This window comes from Nannospalax galili, unplaced genomic scaffold (genome assembly GCF_000622305.1).
Source record: "Nannospalax galili isolate Female #2095 unplaced genomic scaffold, S.galili_v1.0 scaffold1124, whole genome shotgun sequence".
NCBI lineage: Eukaryota > Metazoa > Chordata > Mammalia > Rodentia > Spalacidae > Nannospalax > Nannospalax galili.
The window spans coordinates 2,168,484-2,192,366 of record NW_008351693.1 but is presented as its reverse complement, the minus strand read 5'-3'; the positions used below and the strand labels follow the sequence as shown (position 1 = coordinate 2,192,366).

General features: G+C 42.7%; 1 protein-coding gene across 1 annotated transcript in view; it reads left to right on the top strand.

Annotated features, from left to right (window-relative positions):
- The window catches only part of St6galnac3 (ST6 N-acetylgalactosaminide alpha-2,6-sialyltransferase 3), a 566,943-nt gene that overhangs the window by 224,418 nt on the left and 318,642 nt on the right, over nt 1-23,883 (top strand). The window contains exon 2 of the mRNA XM_008848657.2: nt 2,886-3,080. Coding sequence (XP_008846879.1) covers nt 2,886-3,080 — 195 coding nt within the window. The remainder of the gene's footprint in view (nt 1-2,885; nt 3,081-23,883) is intronic.

Sequence of the window (23,883 nt, the reverse complement as noted above, 5' to 3'; positions counted from 1 at the left end):
GTGTGTTCTGTGTTTATTCTTTTTCTTGGCACCTCACCTAGTCTACACAGGGAGTGGACTGTGTTCAGACCTGCTCATGTGCATCTTGTGTGTTGGCACTCTGTTTGCTTCTCTGTGTCCCACGTGTCTCTTGTAGACACACACTCAAGGCACTTAGCTGTGTACCAACCCCATGGTCTTCACTGAGACCATCATCTGGCAGTGACTGCTGGAGAATGCACAGCCGCGTTGGGTTCTGTTGTCCTCGGCATCCAGAGCCTGCACTTACACCCTCTCTAGTGAAGTTTCGGGGCATTTTACATTAGCACTAGGAGTTACTTTCTTGCTAAACAATGGTACCAAAGCATGTGAAAAAGAGGAAGGACCTGGTCAGGCAACATAGCTGAAATAGGCTGAGGGTCTGAGCTGAGAGGAACACCTCTGGCCTCTGTGAATGCAGTTCCTGTTGGAGTTCAGAGGGGAGGGGCCTGCTTCTCTCCCAGCAGCCCACATCTGTATCTGGGCTCATTACTAGCTTCCCTTTGATGGTCCAGGCAGATGTGAATTCGGGGCACAGCCTTTTGCCTGCCGTTGTGCTGTCCCTGTTTTGAAGTTTCTCGCAAAGTGGTTGATTTATTTTCATCCTGTGCTTGTGTTATGTATGTGCTGCTGTTTCCAGTGGTGGGTTCATGAGGGCTCAGACCCCAAACATGCAAGGCAGTTTAGAAACTATGAAACAGAGAGCTGGGCTGGGCCCTAGACTAGACAAAAACACAGATTCCATAGGGCCACCTTCAAAGCAGATGTGGTTTGGAACAAGCTACTGAGAGTGACACCCAAAAAAGAGAAAGTGTTCTTACCTGTTTACTTACTGGGTGACTGACTTGTTTATTTAGCCATCTATTCTGGTCTGCGTCCCTTTAAACTTGTAAGATCTGTCACCTCATTTTAGCTGTTACCTTGACATATTACAGAATTGTGGACATAATGATTCCACAGAAGAGTGAATTTAAATGCTTTTTCATGATTAGAAGGTTAAATGTGTAAGTCTGTGGTGGTTAGTGGGGAGATAAGGGGTTCTGAGGAGGCAGAGCTCAGGGGACTCTCGAGTGATTAGAAGATTGGGCTGGCTAGACGGAGGAGTGTGAGTTTTACAAATTACAGGAGCTGAGCAGGAATGGGGATATAAAGAAGAATTGGTGACATCTGGACGCTGGGCGTTCCTGTGTCCCGGCCCCTACCCAAGGAGGGGCAGGCCCTGGCATGGCGTTTCCTTTCTCCCTTCCGAGATTCTGGAGTTAATTGTACCAGGAAGTAGCAAGAACAAAAGCCTACAGTGGCAACAGCAAAGTCACTCAGGCTCAGAAAGCTTTCATTTTCCTTAAGTTTGAAGTGGTCAGAGACCAAATTCAGGAACCGCTTCACTGTGTTGTTACCTTGTTGTTTGGTTTTGTTGGTTTGTCTGTTTTTAAGGTTTATTTATTTTATTTTATGTTCATCAGTGTTTTGCCTGCATATGTAGGTGTACCATGTGTGTGCCTGGTGCCTGTGGAGGCCGGAAAAGGGTCTGGATCCCCTGGAACTGGGTCCCATCCAGTCCATTTCCAGCTCTTCCATCTCAATTGAGGCTCATCTATTTGTCCCCTCTGCCCTGATCCAGTTTCCATGTCTTGTTACATGATCACCATTTGAACCAAATGGACTAGCCACTTACTTCTCCCTAACTACCGTTATTTTCCCCTGATCCAAAGCATTTCAAACAGTGACGTTTGACTGTAACCTGTAACTTTTACCTTCTGAAACGTAAACTGAGGGGACCACAGCAAGAATTCTTTCCTGGCTTTCCATCTCGTTGCAGACATGACACACACATCTTAGCTTGGTATCGGAGGCAGTACGTCATGAAATTATCGCTTGCACGTCTAGGTTTTTCTCTTTTGTTCTACACAGTAAAAGAGACTGATCAGAGCCTGAGAATAACCTGTGCTTTCTTGTCTCCTTGCCTGCCTCTTTCATCTAGAAAGATCTGCTCACACATCCGTACCAATCAAAGCACACATTTTATCACACTCAATCTCAACACATCCTTGCTGTCTTTCACCCTGATCAGATGTGGTTCCTTCCGCTTGTTTCCCTTGGCAGCACATTTGAGGCATTTTTCTTAGGCTGTTTGGTATGAAATTTCCTCTTGTCATGGTTAAGATTTTGAGTCTACAGCCTGTGTACAAGTGAGGTTTCTTGCCCATAGAAAGTGCTAGTTACAAAACCAGAAGCGTGAGGAGGAGTGGGGCTGATCAACAAGAACGTGCAAAATGCATTCATTTTACTCAAGTGCATGTTGTGCACCTGGGCCATGTAAGGCAGAGCACTGAGGACATGGGTACTTAGTGCCCCGTGACACAGTACATCTCCAGGAACTGATAACTATGTGGAAGGAAAAAAATAGCAGTCATTAGACAATGAAAAAAGTATGGCCCAATGCCTTTAAAGTAAATATGGGGGTGATGAGGCTTATTTCTGTTGAGGTTGGCTGGTTGGTGGTGAACAGACAGTGATATGGAGAGGGGTCGGGGAATTGGGAAGTGAGTCCCACAGTTGGAAATGTCTGATTTGGGTTTTGCAAACTAAAGGATTGTTGAGGCAGGGATGTAAGGGAGGGAGCAGGCAGAATGGAAGCATGCAGGAACACCATGTGCTGTCAGCAGCCCAGCACACAAAGACCACCCGCTCACCAAATGATCAATTTTTTTTCTGCTCCAATTGAAATGTCCTAAAAGACACAAGCCTTTGATTCTTATGAAAGAGCAAGAAAGGGATCAAGGACCCCCCGCCCCACTGCTGTTAGTAGAAACCGTTCAGTTTTCTTTTTTCATTTTTCCTTTCGTCTCCTTTTCAATGTTTTGCAGAGAAAGTTTGTGATTACGGTGAGCTTCCTGGCCACGTTCCTCTTCCTGCTGGTGGTGCGCCTGGTCAGTGAAGCGAGTTTCCCGTTGCTACTAAATTGCTTTGGACAACCTGGAGCAAAATGGACCCCGCTGTCCTACACATACAGGCAGCCCCTTCGAACTCACCATGGATACATAAATGTGAGGACAGAAGAGGTAAGGCCTCAGAGGGTAACCATGGTAATGGTTTCCTGTGGGAGCAAGATGGCTGCCAACTCCCTGCATTTACCCACTCTGTCCCACAGAGCATCTTTGGGTCCCTGACAACATCTGTTTTCTTAGACTAAAGCACTTCCTGACACGGATATAAAATCTGCCACCCCTCCCCCATCAAACCATCAAGCCACTGGCTTCCTATGGAGTCAAGGAAGCAATTACCTGTTTTCCTGGTGGTTTGTGACTTAACATACATATCTTTCCATTTAGTCTCTCTGATCAGCAGTCACCAGCTGGAGAAGTATCTGGCTTTGTTTCCCGTAGTTCACTTGGCTGGGGATAGCGCTTTATAGAAACTTCAGAAAAGCATTTGTCTCTTTATGACTCCTTAATCCTTAGACCTAGAGCTGGAAATGGCCAAGCTGATTTTAAAATTTTCAGTAGCTGCAGAGATAATGGGATTTAATGACTTTGCAAGTTTGAACGGGTTAAAACCATTTAAATCCTTTGATCATTGGACACTTGAAACTTTGCAGACAATTGGTAGCCCTTGAGAGGATGGCTGAATGTTGACAGCTACACTAGGGTAGGAAGGTTGTGTATGTGATACATGTGTGTGTGTGTGCATGTGTGTATGTGTGTAAGTGCATGTGGGGGCCAGAGGACAACACTGGACAATTTTGAAGTCAGATTCTTTAGGTGCTGTCTACTTTCTTTCTGTTTGTTTGTTTGTTTGTTTATTTATTTATTTATTTGCTTGTTTTTGGCGGGGTGAAGAAACAAAGTCTCTGGCTGTCCTGGAACTCACCAAGTGGAGTAGGCTGGCTGGCCAGGGAACCCCAGATCCACCTGTTTCTATCTCAAGTATGCACCACTACACTGATTTACAAAAAACTACTTAATTGTTTGAGAATTTCATACATGCATATTATACGTTTAGATCAAATTGACCTCCAGCTCCCCCATCCCCCACCACTTTTCCCTCCCACCTTTGCATTCTCTTTTCATAAACCTGAATCTGTATAGTGCTGCCCATATCATATGGGTGTGGAGACATCCCCTGGATCATGGGCCGCCTGTCAAGGGTCACATCCAAGGAGAAAACCTATGCTCTCCCTCCCCCACCCACGCTAGGATTTTAACTGGCTTGTTCTTGTTCATGCTCACATAGCCACTGTTGAATCCCTATGTTCAGTGGCCCTGTCATGTCTGGAAAACACTATTTTGCAGCAGTTCTCCATCTGATACATATAGTAATGTGGATTCTGAGGACTCTAACTTGGGCCCTCATGCTTGAGTGGCAAATACTTACTAACCAAGTGGTCTCCCTACACCTATGCTAGGAGTTTTGTGGGCAAGCATTTGTCTCATAAAATATAGAAAAAACAAAACCCTCAAAAAATGATGTGGAGCGTGCAGAATTAGTGAAATTATTTTCACAGTCATTTCTGTCAAGTGGAGTAAGTGAAATGCTTCACAGTAGATGGGAACTCTAAGCCTGTTGGAAGTTGCTGGTGACAAAGTTACAGGTTAGCAATGTGTCACATCACTGGGGGAGGATTTGGGGATCATATTCCAGCGACGGTTACTTTGTAAAGATTCTAGAGAGGAGTGCCACACACTCCTGCTGCTCCTGTCCTAGGCCACACAAGGTCCTGCCGTGGATTCTAGGGGGTGATCAGCTCCTTTTGTGGCCACTGCACACCCGGCCCTGCTTCCCCCTCATTTTATCCTTTCAATATTGTTTCTGTATTTACAGGATTTACCAGCTTTTTATTAGACCTTAGAGTTGGGCAGGGTGAGGCACCATTAATCACATATAAATTCCTTGGAGTCTTGCTTGATGTTTATCCTTTAACTGGTTTTAAATTAATTTTTTAAAGTATCTATTGCTTGTTGTGTGTCCTGATAAATTGATTACCTGCATAAAAACGTGTCTTTTAAAGGTGAGTTTGCCTCACACACATCTCTCGTTACTTTTATGCCTGGCTGTCATTTATGTTCTATAATTCTATAGTGCTGTGCTAATCATTTCACAAGTGCCTGTTCTAGGCTGAAAACAGAACATGCCGCTAAAGTCTCATGAATTACACTCGTAGGGAATATAACACCAGTATTAAAGTCCTTGGATTTTTCAAAATGTTTGTTAATCGGATTTTAGAGTGTTAAGGAAAACTGACCTAGGATGCAATATTTGATTGCTTATATCAACCCAGCTACCTTTTTGATGCCTGCCATATTTAATCAACGACTTTTTCAAAGGATTCTGAGTACAGGCTGCTTCTTGGGTGGAAAATTGGTTCCTGAAAATTGATTTGGCTGGAGACACACACAGGTGAGGTGTGAGTCTCATGGCTGATGCAGCATTGTACTGAAAAGGCCGTATGTTTAGTTTGGGGTACATCTCTGATTCTGTGAATCTCAGTTTCCTCATTTGCAAAATAGAGGTAGAACAGCATTAACCTAAAAGCCGTTTAGGAGGCTTAACAAAGGCAGAGTGCATGGGGTGCCCAGCTCAAAACTGATTGTGTGTGTGTGTGTCTGTGTGTGTGTGTGTGTGTGTGTGTGTGTGTGTGTGTCTGTGTGTGTGTGTCTGTGTGTGTGCTTGTAGAGGTCAGGGGACAACATTAGGTATCATTCCTTAGGCATTCTGTGCATGTTGTTTTTTGAGATAGGCTCTCTAATTTGCCTGAGGCTTACCAAGTAGGCTGGGCAGTGAGCCCTGGAGATCTTTCTGTCTCTGCCTACCCTGTGCTAGGATTGGGGATATCCATGTCCTGCACCAGCTTTTTTTATTTGAGTTCTGTTGATAGAACTCAGGTCCTCAGCTTTCAATGTCAGCAATTTTCTAACTGTGCTCTCTCCAGCCCTACAATGATGCTTGACTAATGCATTTCTTTGCTTTCTCTATGCTTTGCAGTATGTCTAGTACTGCAATTCTGAATTCCAGAGTACCAGAATTTATAAACTTTAGAGTCCTGGACTCATGGAAGTAAACATATAAAGGGGTTCCTAACCCAACTAGTCATCAGAGCTTTGCAAGTGAAAACCACAAAGAGGGGAATAATTAATTTCAAGGATCCAGTAAATAACAGCCTGGCAAGAAATTCAGAAGCCTGACCATATCAAGTGTTGGCAAGGAAGCAGAGCACTAGGTCTGGAATGCTGGCAGTATGGTGGTGGAGGACTTCTGCAAAACTCATTGCATATTACTGATTAAAGCTGAAGGTTTGCAAACCCTGCACAACCATATTTCCAGTTGTCAATATATATCTTCATGAGAGCGGTTTATGAATCTATGCACCAGAGGCCTAGACAGCCTACATGATACCATTGTCTAGAAGAGCCAGAGATGCTCAAATGTCTGTTAGTAGGAGAGCAGATTCAAATTGTGCCACTGTCCTGATTAGCGTTTGCTCCCTTTACACAACTTAGAGTCACCTGGGATGAGGGAATCTCAAATGAGGAATTTCCTTCATCAGGTTGGCCTGTGGCCATGTCTGTGGAGCGTTTTCTTGATTGCTAATTGATGTAGGAGAGCCCAGCCCACTGTGGGCGGTGCCATCCCTGGGGTGGTGGGCCTGGGCTGTATAAGGAAGGCAGAGGCACCAGCCAGTAAGCAGCTGTCCCTTCCTGGCTTCTGCTTCAGTTTCTGCCCCAGATTCTTGCCTTGAGGCCCTGCCCCAGCTTCTTCCATGATGGATTGTGAAGTGTAAGATGAAATACACCTTTCCTTCATAAACCGGTTTTGGTCAGTGTTTCATCACAGCGATAGGGAAGCAAGCTAGGAAAACCACACCTAGAATTCCACAGGGTAATGACGATAGAGAAGTGTAGGTCCACGTGACAGCACAGGAAAAACCTACCCACAGTGAGGTTCCATTGCTGACTCACAGGATGATACAACTAAGCAGTGTTGCAAAGGAGTGTGCATGCAGGAAAACAAAAGGGTATTGTTGCCATGGAAGCAGGAACAGCAGTTACCACAGAGAGAAGCAGGTGTTTGGGCATCAAGATGGGTTGCTAGATAGCTTCAGTTGTCAGTTTGACAGAGCTGGGAAGAAGGAACCCCAGTTGGACTGGCCTCTGGGTAGGTCTGTGAGGCATTTTCTTGGTTGTGGAGTGACGTGGGAGGGTTGTGAGTGGTGCTACCTCAGGTAAGTGGTCCTGGGTTGTATAAGAAGGCAGGCTGAGGAGCAAGCTGGTGAGCAGCGTTCCTCCATGATCTGTGCTTCAGTTCCTGCCTCCAGGTTCCTGCCCTGAGCTCCTGCCCTGGAGCCCTTAGTGATGAACTGTGATTGGGAAATGAAAGCCAAATAAACCCTTTCTTCCCCAAGTTGGTTTTGAAAAGTCAGAATGTATTATCATAGCAATAGAAAGCTAAGCTAAAGTTGGTTCCAGGATCATGGACTATTGCTGTGATGGACCTGACCATGTTGTTTCTTGGGAGGATTGTAGAAATATTTGGAACTTTCAGCTGGAAATAGTGTTGGATACTCAGAGTTTAGTGAGTTGCTGTGGGAACCTGAAAGATAGGAAAGTTGAGAGAGGTTTGACAGATACGGCCTCACTTTTGGCATTTCAGACAAAGACTTTGTCCAAAGACTTTGTTCACGTGATATTTTGAATTGAGAACCTGGGGTTTCTGGACCACTCTGGCAGAGGAGTCAGCCATGATTAATAAGAGGTAAGCATTGTTGAGGTGAAATCTTCTGTGAAGTATTTCCTCAGGGTCAGCACACAGAAGCCATGGTCCAGAGAGGGCCAAGGCTGCATCTCAAGTTAGAGGCTGGACTTGGTCATGTGTAGGAGGCTCCCACATGGCCTGGGTTTGGGCAGCATGAACCCTGCAGCATTGAAGGGTCATGGGGAGAATCTGAGGCTTTACACTGTGGAGGCCAGAAGAGGCCATTGGTAAAGGTGCAGCCTCAGCTGCAGTGAAGACCTAGGACATTGGCTATGCCAGGATCATGGGCTGACTTCCGAGGGCAGTAGTAGGTATAGAGTAGAGCCATGTTGAACCTACTAGACTAGCTGTGTGTGTTGCTCTAGATGGCAGAGCCAGAGAAGTGAAGCTGCCCAAGTCTCTTGGAGTTCAGAAGGTCCTGAATGAATCCAAGATGTCAGACAGTGCGCTACATCCCTGGACTGGTTTTCTTTAAGTGTGCCCCGGTTCTTCCCTCTTGAAGTAATTCAGTATGTAGACTTTTTTCGATTTTACAGGAGCCCACAGTTAAGAGACTTTGAATTTCTAAATAGACATTGGACTTTTATTAAAGTATTTTATTAAAGTATTTAATTCTTTAAGACTGTGATGTTCAAAGCCGTACCATGTTTATGCTATAACCTGAGCTCTTGACTACAAACAAGAAGAAAGGGCGTATTTGGTTTGATTGTCGGTTGTGCTGAATAGCTTCCACTATCAGCTTGCTATGTCTAGGAAGAGGGAACCTCAATTAGGGGATTTTCTCTATCGGATTGGCCTATAGGCATGTCTGTGATGCATTTCTTGAATGCTGAGTGGTGTGGGAGGCCTTGGGTGGTCTTACCCCTGGGCAGGTGGTCATGGGTTGTATAAGAAAGCAGGCTGAGTACAAGCCAGAGGAGCAGGCCCAGTAAGCAACATTCTTCCATGGTCTGTGCTTCAGCTCTTGCCTCTAGGTTCCTGCCTGGGTTCCTGTCCTGACTTCTCTCAAGAACGGACTGTCACTTGGTAGAGTAAGAGGGAATAAACCCTCCCTCCCTAGGTTGCCTTTTGGAACAAAGGATTTCTGGACTACCAGAATATGGTCCTTCTTGGTCCTTCCAGAGTTTATATGAGGTTTTACACTCTATTTAGTAAATATCTATCTTTGTTTTCTAGACTTTTGTGTGCCAATTTTATAATAGAAATAAAAATACAATCTGAGCCCAGGCAAGCTGCTACTGACCACTTACTGGGGACCAGGAATCACATAATGCCTGTCATCTAAGTAATAGCAAGAAAGAACTAAAAATGTGTAACAGGGTGTTAAGGTATCCCAGGCAAACTAGAAATGTGTTGTTCTGCATAAGGAATAACTTATGGAGGAAATCTATTCATCTATTTCTGATCAATGCTTGACAGAAAGAACTCTTAGTATAACATGAATGGACCTGAGGAAATGCTTTCACGGGAAGGTAAAAACGATATATGAGCACTCAGAGCAAGACATGTTTTACCTTTAACTCAAACAGTTCCAGCCTAAAGCAGGAAGGAAAGGAAATGGAAGAGTTTAGCTCAGCTTACACTTCCAGGTCACAGTCCATTATTGAGGGAAACTGGGGCAGGAACTTGAGCAGGAACCAAAGCAGAAACCATGGAGGAGTGCTGCTCGCTTGCTCACCCGCTGGCTTACTCAGCTGGCTGTCCTATACAGCTCAGACCCACCTGCCTAGGGATGGTGTTGCCCACAGTGGGCTGGGCCCTCTCACAATCATCAATCAATAATTTACAGACATGCCCACAGGCCAGTCTTATCAGGTCAGTTCCTATATTGAGGTTCCTCGTCCCAGGAATCTCTAGTGTATGTGAAGTTAGCAATAAAAACTAACCAGCATAATCCACCCCTTGTCAGCTTGGCACACAAACATATGACTGCTAAATGATGACCTTTCCTTCCTTGTTTGTCTCCACGATCTCATATTAACATCATAATGTAAAATACAATATTTTAAAAGTCCCACAGTCTTTAAATATTTCCACACTGTGAAATTAACAGGACTGATATGAAAATTCCAACTCCATCTGTGGTATTAGAAAAGTGACCATATTATTACTGACCTTTGTGTAAAAAAACATGTTACCTGTGTGTGTCTAAAACCTACACATATCTTTGTACTTGGCATTATTCTGTAAATGCTGTTTTCTCATCAACACAGGTTTTAACCATTCATTTTGAATTATGAATTATAGCTGATAGGGAAGGGATGGAGGACTCTGTACCAGAGGGTCTGGTTCAAGCCATCATTGTTTCTGCCTGTTGAGAGCATGGCAGATTTAGGGGGAAGGGAAGGAGACTTGCTTGGGGCCAGGTTTCTGTAGAAGTTTCCTACCAGGAACTCAGCCACTCTGTTTCACTTGTTCTCCCTTGTGATTTGATGGGAAGCCCTTGTTCTGGGCAAGCCACCTGAAAACCATTTGCATTCACTGCTAGAGAAGAGAATCAAACACTAAAGATCAGTAAGATGCTACAACCAGAAATTCCTGGTGATCAAATAGGGTGGCAGACCTCTCCCCTGGTTCCGATGACAGAATCCAGAATGTGCTGGATCTGGAAGTCTGGTATTTGGAGTGCTGTTTCCCATGATGCTTAGGGAGAAGCCTGGGAATTCAGAACACAGCAGTGAGCGGTAGGACCGCTTTCAGTCACTTAACATTTAACAAGGCTGAAGCACGCCTCTTTAAAGAATGGGGTCGTTAGAAAGCTCTGAGTAGACTAAATAGGAGTATTTAGATCAGTTTCTACGTTAGACAGGCCACACTAGCCTAATTCAAGATGCACATAACATATTGATGTTGCAATAGAATTTCCTAAATTGTGGTTATAGTGACAATTAAGGAACAGAGCTGTCTATCTTGGCAATAAAAGACTACACGCCATACATTCAAATAAATGTGCCCATGTACCTAAGGCTGACATGAATGGGTTTTCTATATTTGGGAATGTAGGCATTAGATTTTGCATAAGTATATTGAGGGCAATTATAAACAAATGTATGCTCCCCAACTTTTGAACTGATCAATTTATTGTTAATTAAAATCCAAATATTCCCATTTGCGTAATTGTAAAAGAAAAGGAATTTCGCCTTTTAAGTTGCTTTAGAAGAAGAAACAACTAAATTAACATATAATAAAGATTACTTATTTGACATGTGTACATTGGATTTGTCATTTTAAACATGATTTATCATTTTTCCAAGGACTTGAGGGCATGTACTTGTTGAATGGAGAAGACGCAATTGTGTTTTCTCAGTCAGATTGTGAGATAGCACTGCTCAATCAAAGGCCACATCTCAGTGTGGTACTGAATGCAAATGAGAGGGCAGATATTGCTGAGGGCTGAGATAATTCTGGGAAGATTGTGTGGGAGATGACACAGGTGCTGTGCTGTGGTGGTTAGTCTTAACTGTCAACTTGACAAAAATCTAGAATCACTAGAGGACAGAATGGCGATGAGGAAATGTCTAGCTTGTGTTGGCCTGTGGGAATGTCTGTGAAGGATTTTCTTATTAGGGCTAATTGAGGTGGGAAGACCCACCCTGAATGCGGGCCCTGGACTGATGAAGAGCCAGCTGAGCACTGGCAAGCAGGGAAGCACCCTTTGTTTCTGCCCTTGACTTTGGTCTCGTGTGACTGGCTGTCTTTAGTCCTTGAAGCCTTGACTTGCCGCACTGATGGACTGGAACCTGGAATTGTGAGCTAAAATAAACCTTTCTCCCCAAATTTGCTTTTGTGAGGGCATCGTGGCAGTAGGAATGTCACTACAACAGGTGCTCAGGAGAAGAATTCTCCTGGAATAGGGAGAGGACTTGGAGGATTCAGGACACGTGCCAAAGTGAACCAGTGCACACTGTCCGTTTCCCTTCAGCTCCTGTCATGCCCAGTGGGCAAAGGCACACACCCAGCACTGCAGTAAACTCCAGATGTCTGCACTGGCGACCTAATTGCCTCGTATTACAGAGGTCTGGTTCATGTCCATGGACCCAATACCTTTCATTCTCATCTTGTGGCCCTTTGATTGTCTGTTGCCCTGCCTTGGAGTGTCCTCGCCTTAGCCCTGCAAACTACACGCAGAGTCACGTTTAAACATCCTCTGCTCTGCTGCCTAACATGGGTCCTCAAGGCACTGCCTCAGCCTGAATGATTCGCTGATTTTCCACAGATGGACATTAGATACATGTTGAGATAATACATGGGTCAATCTGACTAGAGTCAAACTTACTCTGTGCCACAGAGTACATATGTTCATAGGTTACTTATGATCTATGATGTGAATGAGATCTTTGGAAAGGGAAAAATCACACTTTTATTTGTGAAGCAATAGAGTATGCAGCTATTAAATATATATATATATATATATATATACATACATCCTTATGATTGCTATATGCAAATATGTAAGAGCTGCATAGTGTGTGCAGTACATACATGCACATGTTTGCAGAACAGTTTCTACTTTCCTAAATACAAACATGACTGTGTACATACACACAGCATTTCATAATAAAATCGATAATTCATGCAAGTGGTCAGTGCTTGTAGCATGTGCCTCTTTTGCCTGTCTAATCCCTGCCTCTTCTCTCAGCCCTTCTATACCAACTGCAGAGCTGACCACAATGTCAGACTACTGAGTAGTTCATTAAGTGATTGGTCAAGAAATGGACACGTGGCCCAAGATGAGCCATTCTGAATCTCCCAGGGTTCATTATACTTTTTTAGTAACACTGGTGGAATGCCTCTCTTTTCTTAGGATGGTACAGCTTCTGAGATTTGAGTGCCATGTGTCCTCTGCCTTATGCCGATGGGGATGAGACCAAGACCCTGAGAAAAGCAGAAAACGTTTAGAGGTGACTTGAAGTCTAGAATGAAAGTCTAGGTTCAGGGCCCAGCTACTATTTGTAAGCCATCCTCTCCAAATCTCATTTGTGTATATAGACTAATACATTCCTATATTTTTCCACTTTGGCTGGTTTTAACTGTTCTTGTTACTTGGAACCAGTATTCCAGCTGATAAAGCTGCCATTTTATAACCATCACCAAGTATCACCTGGAGGAGGAAAGCAGCCATCATTCCAAATCTGAACCCTTAAACCTCCTGGGAGGTCAAGCTCTACATGTCACATCCATTACTCAGCTGAGAGGTCCACAAGACTGCAGACCAAGGGTCTTTATGTCTAAGAATACCCTGCTCAGGTAAACCTGCTTATCCTGGGAGGGAGGAGAATGAAGGTCTCTCAAAGCCAGAAAATACCTGGGCAAGCCTGACCACTTGCCGAATCTCTAGCCACACTCCACTGATAAATCATTTAGTCATAATATAATTATCAGGTAAAATTTTCCGTAGTGCTGAGGCATCAGAAACCCAAAAAGATTGATGTTCACTTTACATATCCCATCTGTTACGGATGAAAGATCCATTATTACCATGGTTTTTAATGTAGTAATTGTTTCACTGGGAAGATAGAAGGGAATTTTATTCATTACAGATCCTTAGGTAGAAAAATGTTCATTTGCCAACTGTCGTGTTAACACACTTGAAAGGGGCTTATTAGAAATTCAGATATTAAATTACTTCATTTGTGACAAACGGAGAACAAAACAGTTCACCATCACCACTACCTTGACTGGAGGGTTGAAAATCTGGCAGAACTGGGCCCTGGTGGCCAGAGGTTTTCGTTTCACTTTTCTCAAGGTGATGGGCTGACAGAGCAGCGCGCAAAGTGCTGATCAAATGGCAGTTGGTATAGCAGAGTATTGGTCAATCAGCATATTTAGTGAGTGCTTAGTCTGTTCTAACTTAGTATGCTTAAGACTTTAAAGACGATTTAAATTAAAGTTGAGGTTCCTTAAGGAAGAGACTGAGGGCTCAGTGGTGAGTGTTCTAGAAAAAAAAACACCTAGAGGTGGTGGCATCCAGGCTGTAGTCACAGCTCCAGGCTGAGTCAGTGTCCTACATGACAGTCACTCCACTGCTGCTACGAATAGTGAATACGAAGAAGTCCACTTAAACAGTTGTGTTGAGTGTCTGGAAGGTGACTTGTCACAAAATAAATGACATCAAATTACAATTTTTAATTTTTCAGAGTAAGTCATATGAAGATTACTCACTAAAAGAAGAAATGTTCAATTCCAAACATTTTGTTTCTTAAGTGTCATTCAGCAGAGCTGGGGAAGTGGTACAATTGACTAGCTGAAACTTCTTACCAGTTGACGCTTGTCAAGGGCTATGAGAGGAACGTCTAAAAGTGTGAGCTCAAAGAAATGTTTTCTCTTTATAAGTTAGTTATCTTGAATATGTCATTATACCAATACGAAGCTACTACAACAAGAACTTAATACATGGATTATTGGCTTCAAAGATGAAATTAAGAGTTTTGATCTAGGGCTGGAGAGATGGCTCAGGGTGTAAGAACACTGGCTGTTCTTGCAGAAGACCTGGGTTTGAATCTCAGCACCCACATGGCAGCTAACAACTGTCTGTAACTCCAGTTCCAGAGAATCTGACGCCCTCTTCTGACCTCCACAGGCATTGCATGACATGAGTGCACTTACACACATGCAGGCAATACACACATACACATAAAATAAAAATAATAATAGGTGTGGTGATGCACACCTTTAATCCCAGCACTCAGGAGGCAGAGGCAGGCGGATCTCTGTGAGTTCAAGGCCAGCCTGGTCTACGTAGTGAGTTCCAGGACAGCTGGGGCTACAGGGAGACTCTGTCTCAAAAAGACCAAAAAAATAATAATAATAAAGAGTTTTGGTCTAATAACACATGGTCAAAGATGACCTGACAGCTCCCTTGTTTAAGCCAGAACTTGAATTCAACAGGACACAATGGTTAATATCCAGCTGGCTTTCCAGAAAGGAGAAAAGTCTCCAGTACCAGCGACCAAGGCGGGGAAAGAGAGGCCAAGGCGAAAGCAGCTGTCACGGCTTCCTGGGGCTTTGCTGGGCTGAGTAAGTGTGGAGAATGGACAGAGTCAACCATACAGGACGGGAAGTGAAACTTAGGCCCAGGACAACACAAAGTAAGATCCCCCTCACATACGCCAGCCTAAAGCTGGGCTTTTAGAGTTTAGAAGGGTTCACTCTGGGGGTGGAGGGTTGTGCAAAGTGGCTCAAAGGGCTGATAAGGGAGTTATTTGTACATTTCCTCTTTGGATAAGAAAGAATCATCTGTAGAGGTTCCAGATCCTAAACCTGAATGATCTCATTCTTTGAACCTGAGTTCTTCCCTATTCCAGAATCCTAGCAAACTGCAAAAAAATCAACTAGAAACTGGCCACTGGCCAGTGATAAACTGAAGCTAACAGCATTGAGAGCTTCAATAAAGAGTGCCTACACACCAGGGACTCTTTAAACGTACCATTAGGCATCAAAAACTGCATAAGAAACAGTCTACTGATTGAAATTGTTCATGTTTTGCTACAAAAAATATTACTGCCTGATTCCAAAGTGTTTCCCTCTACCCTACTGTGGTGTTTCATAATTTACTATGCATTTGCTCTGGTGCCTTCAAATCTGAAACACTTCTGAATTCCAAAATGCACTTGCTCCTGGTGACAGAATAGAGGAGTGCAGGCCTGTGCCGCAAACTCTAAAATGATTAAGAATGAATCAAAGTGTGGGATTCAAGAGTCTAGAGAAAAAAAAATCATATATCTTGGGAACATACCTGAGTCCCTAGAAATAGATGAATGGAAGATACGTAAACCATCTTCCATGGCTGCATTAAATGACAGCTGCCATGCTCAGCACTACCATACCATTTTCTTTTTCTAGTCCTTACTGAGTGTGAACTATATATTGATTTAATTAACTGTCCAAGTTTCAAGGCAGCTGACTGTGATGGCATTGTGTGGGTGGAGGAAGAGCCTGAGTTTATGTTGGTCCTACCTTTGGGGGGTTTTTCAGTTTATGACATCCCTGAGTTTGTAATCATGTTGGGTGGGTATACTGCATACTAAGTCCTGGGATTGTAATGAATAAAATGCTTTTTGCCTAAAAGCACATAGTAATTAATGTTAATTGATAAGTTTAGAATAACATTTGATATGTAGAGGGTTATTTCATCTCTTCAAATATAGACAGTACCTCATAGTAACTGTGGTAGTTTATGTCTGAGTTCTGGATTTTTTCCTTCTCTCTAATATATACTGTTATTAACACTTTGAGACTCTCATGCACGAATGCAATATATTCTGATCCTATTCACCCCCATTCTCCTCCTTCAAATTCTTCTGGGTCTCCCCAAATTCTTCTAAGTCTCCCCATAGCTCTCTCCCCAAATTCATGTCCTCTGTTTGTTTTCTAGTAAACCCACTGAGACCAATTAGTGCTGCCCATAGATGCATGGGTTTGGGGCCATCTACTGGAGCATGGTTGATCTACTGGGAGCCATACACCCTTAGAGAAAGTAGACTCTCCTTTCCCTAGAAGACATTAGTCTGTACAACTCCTTAGTTAGGGATGTGGGCTCATGAGCCCCTCCCCACTCCATGCTGGTATGTTGACTGGTTTGATCTTGTACAGGCCTTAAGCAGGCAGCCCGAGCTGCTGCGATTTCATGAATGTCATCATCTTATCGTATCTAGAAGACCATTTTACCCCAGTCCTCCTTGACCTCTGGCTTTAAATTCTTTTTTATAAGACTATTTTGGAAATGAATTACAACTATTGGAAATGAATTACAACTATTCCCTGAAGACTTGCTTTATTTTTAATTTTTTATCATACAATGAATTTTGATCATATTTAGACCCCTTCCTTTGTCTTGCATTTCCCCACCTGATTTCACGTCCTTTATTATTATAATTTGTTTTTATTCAGGTCTATTAAGTCTAATTTGTGCCTCCAAATGGCCTTCTGTGTGGGTCCATCCCCTGGAGCCTACCCAGTGTTATACCCTTAAAGAAAACTGGCCTCTCTCTTCCTCTCTCAGCAGCTATCAGTTGTTAGTAGGTCCTCAGATACTGTTGGGGCTTCTTACCCACCCATGCCCTTCCCCCCATGCTGAGAATTTGGTTTGAGCTTATGTAGGTCTTATGCATGCTGTCACAATTGCTGTGAATTCATATGAGTAACTGCCCTGTTGTCTGGAAAACACTATTTCCTTGTGGGCATCTGCCACCTCTGGCTCTTATAGTCTTTCTCCCCCTCTTCTACAATGATCTGTGAGCCTTAGAAGGCAATGGTTTGATGTAGGTGTCCTATTTAGGGATACATTCTCTGCATGTTGTGGGTTTCAGTGTTAATCACTATCAGCTGCATGGGTAAGCCTCTCTGGTGACAGTTGAGAGATGCTTTAGTTCAAGGTTATAAATATGCCATTAGGAGTTGCTTTAATCCTATTTCTATTTAGCAGAAGAGTAGTAGGTAGGTTTTCCCCTATGGCCTGTTACCTGTGTAGCTACAGGTTCCTAGGCCTGTGGGACCCATATGAGTGTCAGAGATAGGCTCATCTTGTGAAACAGGCCTTGAATCCAATCAGAAAGTGGTTGTTTACTTTCATAACATTCGTGCCACTACTGCATCACTTGTCAGGCTAGTTGTTACTGTGGCTCACAGGATTCACAGCTGGGAAATGCTGATGATTACTTTTCCCTTCCAGTAGCAGGCATAGTACCTTCTAGCACGATAAAACTTAGCCAGTGGAGATGAAGCTTTGAGGTCAGTACCAACTAGATTTCTCCTTGTTTGTTCTGTGACTCACATATGTAGTATCTTCAGCAGTAGGGTGTTACCATCAAGATCCAGTGATAGCCAACAGCAAGGGCAATGGCTAGTATTTTTTAGGGCCCATGGGACCCATGGTCAGTAGCTTCTAAAGAGAGAGTCCATTCCTGGCATTAGGATTTTTATTTATTAACCTGTGGGTTTAATAGGGACATTGTCCCCCTGTTATAGGGTAACCCCATTTAAACTCTTTATAATGTATATGCTTATACTTTAAGAAGCTTTTGTAGTGGTAGGTTTTGGGGTGATCTTAAACATCAGAAGTTTTTTTCTACAGTGAACATGAATTGTATGTATTACTAGAACATACTGTGAAGCAATGTCTACAGCAAAAACACGCTTAGAGGACTTTCTAACATCAAAACATGAAGTTTAACTGTCTAAATAAATAGATTATTTGTAATATCTTAAAGTCAGTATTCTCCAACTCATTATAGTGACCCCTTCCAAAGACCATAGAAAAGGGAAAAAGTAATAACTGCACAGTTTTTACCTGAGAAATGCCACATCAGCTATGTGACCAAGGTTAACATCATAGTGAAAGATTATGTCAGTAAGGCTGTATGCTTGGTGGATGAAATAACATTTTACCTCTGGTGTTTTTCTCAAAGCCTGTATCTCTGTCTAATCATGAGAAAAACACACCAATCCAAAAGAGGGGCATTCTATGAAACACCTGACTGCCACTCTTCCAGTTGGATTAATGTCATCAAATACTAGGAGAGCCTGAAAATCTGCAATTGCCAAGAGGGCCTGAAAAAATATGACTACATGACTGTGACAGAAATGCGTCCTGAGTGGGTTCCTGGAAAGGAAAACAGATGTTAAGTCAGGATTAAGCAAATCAGAATCACATTCTTTAGCCTGAATCAAGACTTTAGTTAATGGTAATCATTAGCATTGCATCATCACTTGCATTTCTTAATTTTTGGTTAGCATACTGAAATAGTGAGTTTCATTATGAGAGGACTTTTTCATGTATGTATATATGTGTTCTAATCTGCCTTTGATTGCTATGACAAAACACTCTGACCAATACTAACTCGGGGAGGAACGGGTTTATTTGGCTTACATCTCCGGTGTCACAGTTCATCACTGAAGGGGAGCCCAAGTTAGGAACTCAGGGCAGGAACCTGGAGGCAGGAGCTGGAGCACAGGCCATGGAGGAACGCTGCTTACTGGCTTGCTCCCCTGGCCCCTGCTCAGCCTGCTTTCTTATGCAACACAGGCCCACCTGCCCAGGGGCGGCATCACCCATAGTGGGCTGGGCCCTCCCACATCACTCAACAATCAAGAAGATGCCCCATAGACATAGCCACAGGCCAGTCCAATGGGGGAAATTCCCCAATTGAGGCTCCCTCAACCCAGTTGTGTCAAGTTGACACTAAAACTATTCATCACGATTGGCCCCTTGTCAACTTGACACACAAACCCATCACTATTAAGCCACAACCTTTCCAATGCTTATCCCCAAGATATGATGTTAACATTATTATCACAACATAAGACAGTGCAACCTTAAAAGCCCCACAGTCCTTAAAAAAAAATCCAAACACTTAAAAGTCCAGTCTCTTTTAAAAGTCTCTTAACTGGGGGCTTCTGTAAAATCCAAAACAAGTACTGTCTTATTTCAAAGGGAAGAACTGGGCACACCTAAGCAAAACCAAAGTCTAGCAAAGTAGCTCAAGGCTGGACATCTGGGATTTACTCACAATCTTCTGGGCTCCAAAGGGTTCTGGCAGCTCTCCCTTCTGATTCTGCCATCCACAGCACACTCAGCTCGTCTCACAGACCCAGGCCAGCCCCATTCCACACCTATTGCTGTCCTTGGTGGTCGTCCCACAGTCCTGGCATCTCCAAAAAGCTGGGGTCTCCATTGAAACTGAGGCTACACCTTCACCAATGGCCTCTTCTTTCCTCTCGGGGTGCAAAGCCTCAGATTCTCTCCATGACCCCTTCAGTCCTGGGGTCTTCACTGCACTTTCACCTATGGCCTTTCCTGGCCTCCCAGAGTGCTAAGCCTCAGCTGCTCTCTGTGACCCCTTCACGCTTTCAACACCAGAACCATGCAGGAGACTCTTACACATTACCAAGTCCTGCTTCCAACTAGAGGTGGAGGCTGGGGTTCCTGCTCAACCACAGCCTCTGTGTGCCCAACACCAGAACCATGCAGGAGACTCTTACACATTACCGAGTCCTGCTTCCAACTAGAGGTGGAGGCTGGGGTCCCTCTGTACCACAGCTTCTGTGTGCTGACCCTGAGGAAATACCTCCCAGTAGACTCCACCACAGTGATGCTGGTCTCTTGTTACTTACAGCTGATTTTTCAGCCCCAGCTGACCAGCATCAATTGTCCCAGTAAAGCAAAGGTTTTACTTCAGGTTCTGGTCTCTTCTTTCTTCAGCCCTAGCCAACCAGAACCCAAGGATTCTCAATACAAAATGTCACACAAACAGCCCTGATAGTCTCCGCTTCCCTTTGATGCTTCTCAACCCAGGCCTCCATTATTCACAACTCTTTCAGTATAACTGTTCCAAGATCCACAGCAACAAACTCTAAGCTCTCAAGGGCTTTTTCAGCCCAAAGTTCTGAACGCTTCCACAGTCCTCCTAAAAACACCAAGGTCAGGTTGGTCACAGCAATACCCCAGTCTCGGTACCAATTTCTGGCCTGTTTTCTTATGCAACACAGGCCCACCTGCCCAGGGGTGGCACCACCCACAATAGGCGGGGCCCTCCCACATCACTCATCATTCAAGAAGATGCCCCACAGACATGGCCACGGGCCAGTTCAATGGAGGCAATTCCCCAATTGAGGCTCCCTCAGCCAGGTGTGTCAAGTTGACACTAAAGCATCCAGCACAGCTCCCTTCTGCTTTCGTGTTGTAAATTCACACCCACTTAAGTCTGGACTCTGCATATGAAAGCATGGGACATTTATCTTTCTTTGTACCCCATTGCCCTCTCTCATCACCCCTGGACTCCTTCCTCATCATAGTATCCCTCCTTTTAATTTCATTTTTATAGGTAAATGAGACTCCATTATGTATATATTTTATCTGTTTGTCTGTGAGCATTTAGGGTGGCTCTAGGAATAGTGCTACTGTGATAGGCAGGCTTAGACTCTTTGGGTATGTGCCCTGGAGGGGTATAGCTGGGTCATATAGTGATTTTATATTTAGTGTTTGGAGGAACCTGCACACAGATTTCCATAGTGGCTACATCAGTTTACATTCCAAGCAGCAGTCTGGTAGGGCCCTTCTTTCCTCACACCGAACCAATATTGGCAGTTTTCTTGGTTTTAGTCATTCTTACTAGAGTGAGATGAAATCTCAGTGGAGTTTTACTTTTCAGTTCCCTGACTGTTAAGGATATTAAACATTGTTCATATATTTGTTGGTCATTTATATTGCTTTGTACATTTATTCTTTGATAATTTCATACGTGAATACAGTGTTTTAAAATTATTTGTACACCCCTCTGACTCCCCCATCCCTCCTCCATTTATATTTCTTATTTCGAGACGTGTCTAAAATGCACTTGATTGGATTATTTTTTGTATTTAAAATTTTGCTTTATAGATTCTAGATATGAATCCCCTGTCAAATATATAATTGGCAAAGGTTTTATCTCACCCTGTAATCTGTATCATTTTTCTGTCTTTTCACTTGGCTGTGCAGAAGCATTTTAATTTCACACAGTGCCATTTGTCAACTCCAGAGCAATTGCAGTCCTTTTCAGAAAGTCCTTGTCTCTGCCCATGTCTCTCACAGGGCGGTTTCAAAGTTTCAGGTTTTGCGTAAAGGTCTTTGATCTATTTTGAATGGATTGCTATACAGGGTGAGAGATAGGAATCTGTTTTCATTCTTAGACGTGTCAGCACTTAGTTTTTCCAGCACGAATGTTGAAGAGATTCTCTTTCTCCACGCCATGTGTTAGGCGCCCTCGTTGAAAATCATGTCTGTAGCTGTGTGGGGTTCTTTCCTGATCCTCTATTGTATTCCGTTGGTCTGTGTGTTGGTTATGGGATCAGTATCATTCTGGTTCAGACCTCCAGGAGTGTTCTTTCTGTTTAGAATGGCTTTGACTATTTGGGGATCTTTATACAGTTTGAGATTGCTTTTTCTAGTCCTGTGAAGAACATCACTGGCATTTGATAGGACTGCGTTGACTCTGCAGATCACTTGGTACTACAGCCCTTTTCAGTCTTTATTCTGCCAATCCATGAGCATAGGAGGGTTTCCGTCTATTAGTGTCTTCCTAATGGTGTTTTAAAGTGTTCGTTTTAGAGTTCCTCCACCTCCTTGGTAGATTTTTTTCCCCCTAGGTATTTGTTTAGGCTATGGAAATGGCTTTTTTTCTGATTTTTTTTTCCTCAACAAGATTGTTATTGGTATATAAAAGGTTATTTTTTAAAAAAAACTGCATGTTGACTTTTTTACCTGAAATTTCATGAAAATGCTTACTTTTATATCTAAGAGTTTTCTTATAGAATCTTTCAGGTCCTTTAATTATAGAATCACACTGTCCGCATTTTTACTTCTTTCTCTCCTATTCGCATCACTTTTTATTACCCACGCTGGCCTTATTCAAACAGCCTATTGAATAATACTGGGGAGACTGGATGCCCTTGTCTCATTACTGATTTTAGATGGAATGCCTTCAGTTTTAACTATTTAGTATAATGTTAACTAAATGTTGGTTTGTCATATATGCCTTTATTATGTTGAGGTATGTTTCTTCTGTTCTTAGTTCCTCCAGGGCTTTTATCATGAAGCTATGTTGAACTTTGACAAAGAGTTGTTTTTCCTGCATCTTATGAGATGATCATCTGATTTCTGTACCTGGATCTATTTAGGTTCTGTATTATATTTATCGATTTGCATCTCTGAAACCATCCTCATATTCTGTAATGAAACCAACTTGATCATGGTAATGATCTTTTGAATGTGTGACTGAATTGTTTGCAAGTATTTTATACCAAACATTTATATCTATATTGATCACGAAAATTGGTCTATAATTCTGTTGTGTATATGTGTCCTTATTTGATTTAGGAATCAGGGTAATACTGGATTCATAGACTAAGTCTGGTAGTGTATTAGTTTCTTTGCCTGCTGCTATGATAAAATACACTGATGAAAGCAACTTAAGGGAGAAAGAAGGTTTATTGTAGCTCACAGTTCAAGGTACAATCCATCATGTGGGGAAGTCAAGGCAGTAGCAGCTTGAAGCAGCTGGTCATGTTATACGCACAATCAGAAGAGAGCAGTGGATTCCTGGCTGGTAGTGCTCAGCTCACTTTTTCAAGTTTATGGAGTTCAGGATCCTCTGCTCCGGAAATGGTCCTGCACACAGTTAAGATGGGTCTTCACAGATCAGTTAGTCTAATCAATTAATCCATTTTTGGCATGCTCAGTGGCCCATTTCCCAGGTGGCTCTAGATCCTGTAAATTGGCAGCTAACTCTAGCCATCACAGGTAGTAACATCCATTTTTATTTTACGAAATAGCTGTCGAGCATCAATGCATTTCTTTAAAGATCTGGTAGAATTCTGTAGCGAATCCATCAGGCTCTGGGATTTTCTTTGCTGGGAGATTATTACAGCTTCAATCTTACTGCTCATTGTAGATATGTTTAAGTTGTTGATATCCTCTTGATCTAACTTCAGGAGCTCATATGTGATTAGGACTTTTTCTCTTTCAGGTCTTCCATGATTTTTGAATGTTGGTTTTCGAGGTATTCCCTAATGATCTTCTGAGTCTCACTGTTGTTTGTTGAAGTGCCCTGCCCCCCCAACACTGATTTTTTCTTCATTGGCTAGTTTGGTTATGGATTTACTGATTTGTTCATTTTTCAAAGAACCAAATTGTTCCATTGATTCCTTGTATTGCACCTTTAAATTCAATTTTATTAATTCCATGAATCATATCATTTCTTCCTTCCTACTAATTTGGAGTTTGGCTCATCCTTTTTTTTTTTGTCTAAGACCTAGAGGTGTGTTGTTATTGATTTGAGATCACTCTTTTTATAATGTGAACACTCAAATCTATTAATGTACTCCTTAGAACTGACTTTTATATATCTATGGTTTTGATAAGTTGTACTTTTATTTTCGTTTGATTTTTTTAAAGTTTTCTTTGCTGACTTATTCAGTGATCCATGAATTATTTAAGAATGTATTGTTTAATCAAGTATTTTGTAGTATCTTTTGCTGTTAATAGTTTTATTCTACTATGGGCAGATAGAATATAGGAAATTATTTAGAATTTTTTCGTATCTGTTAAGAGTTCGTTTGTGCCTCTAAACTTGAGAACATAAA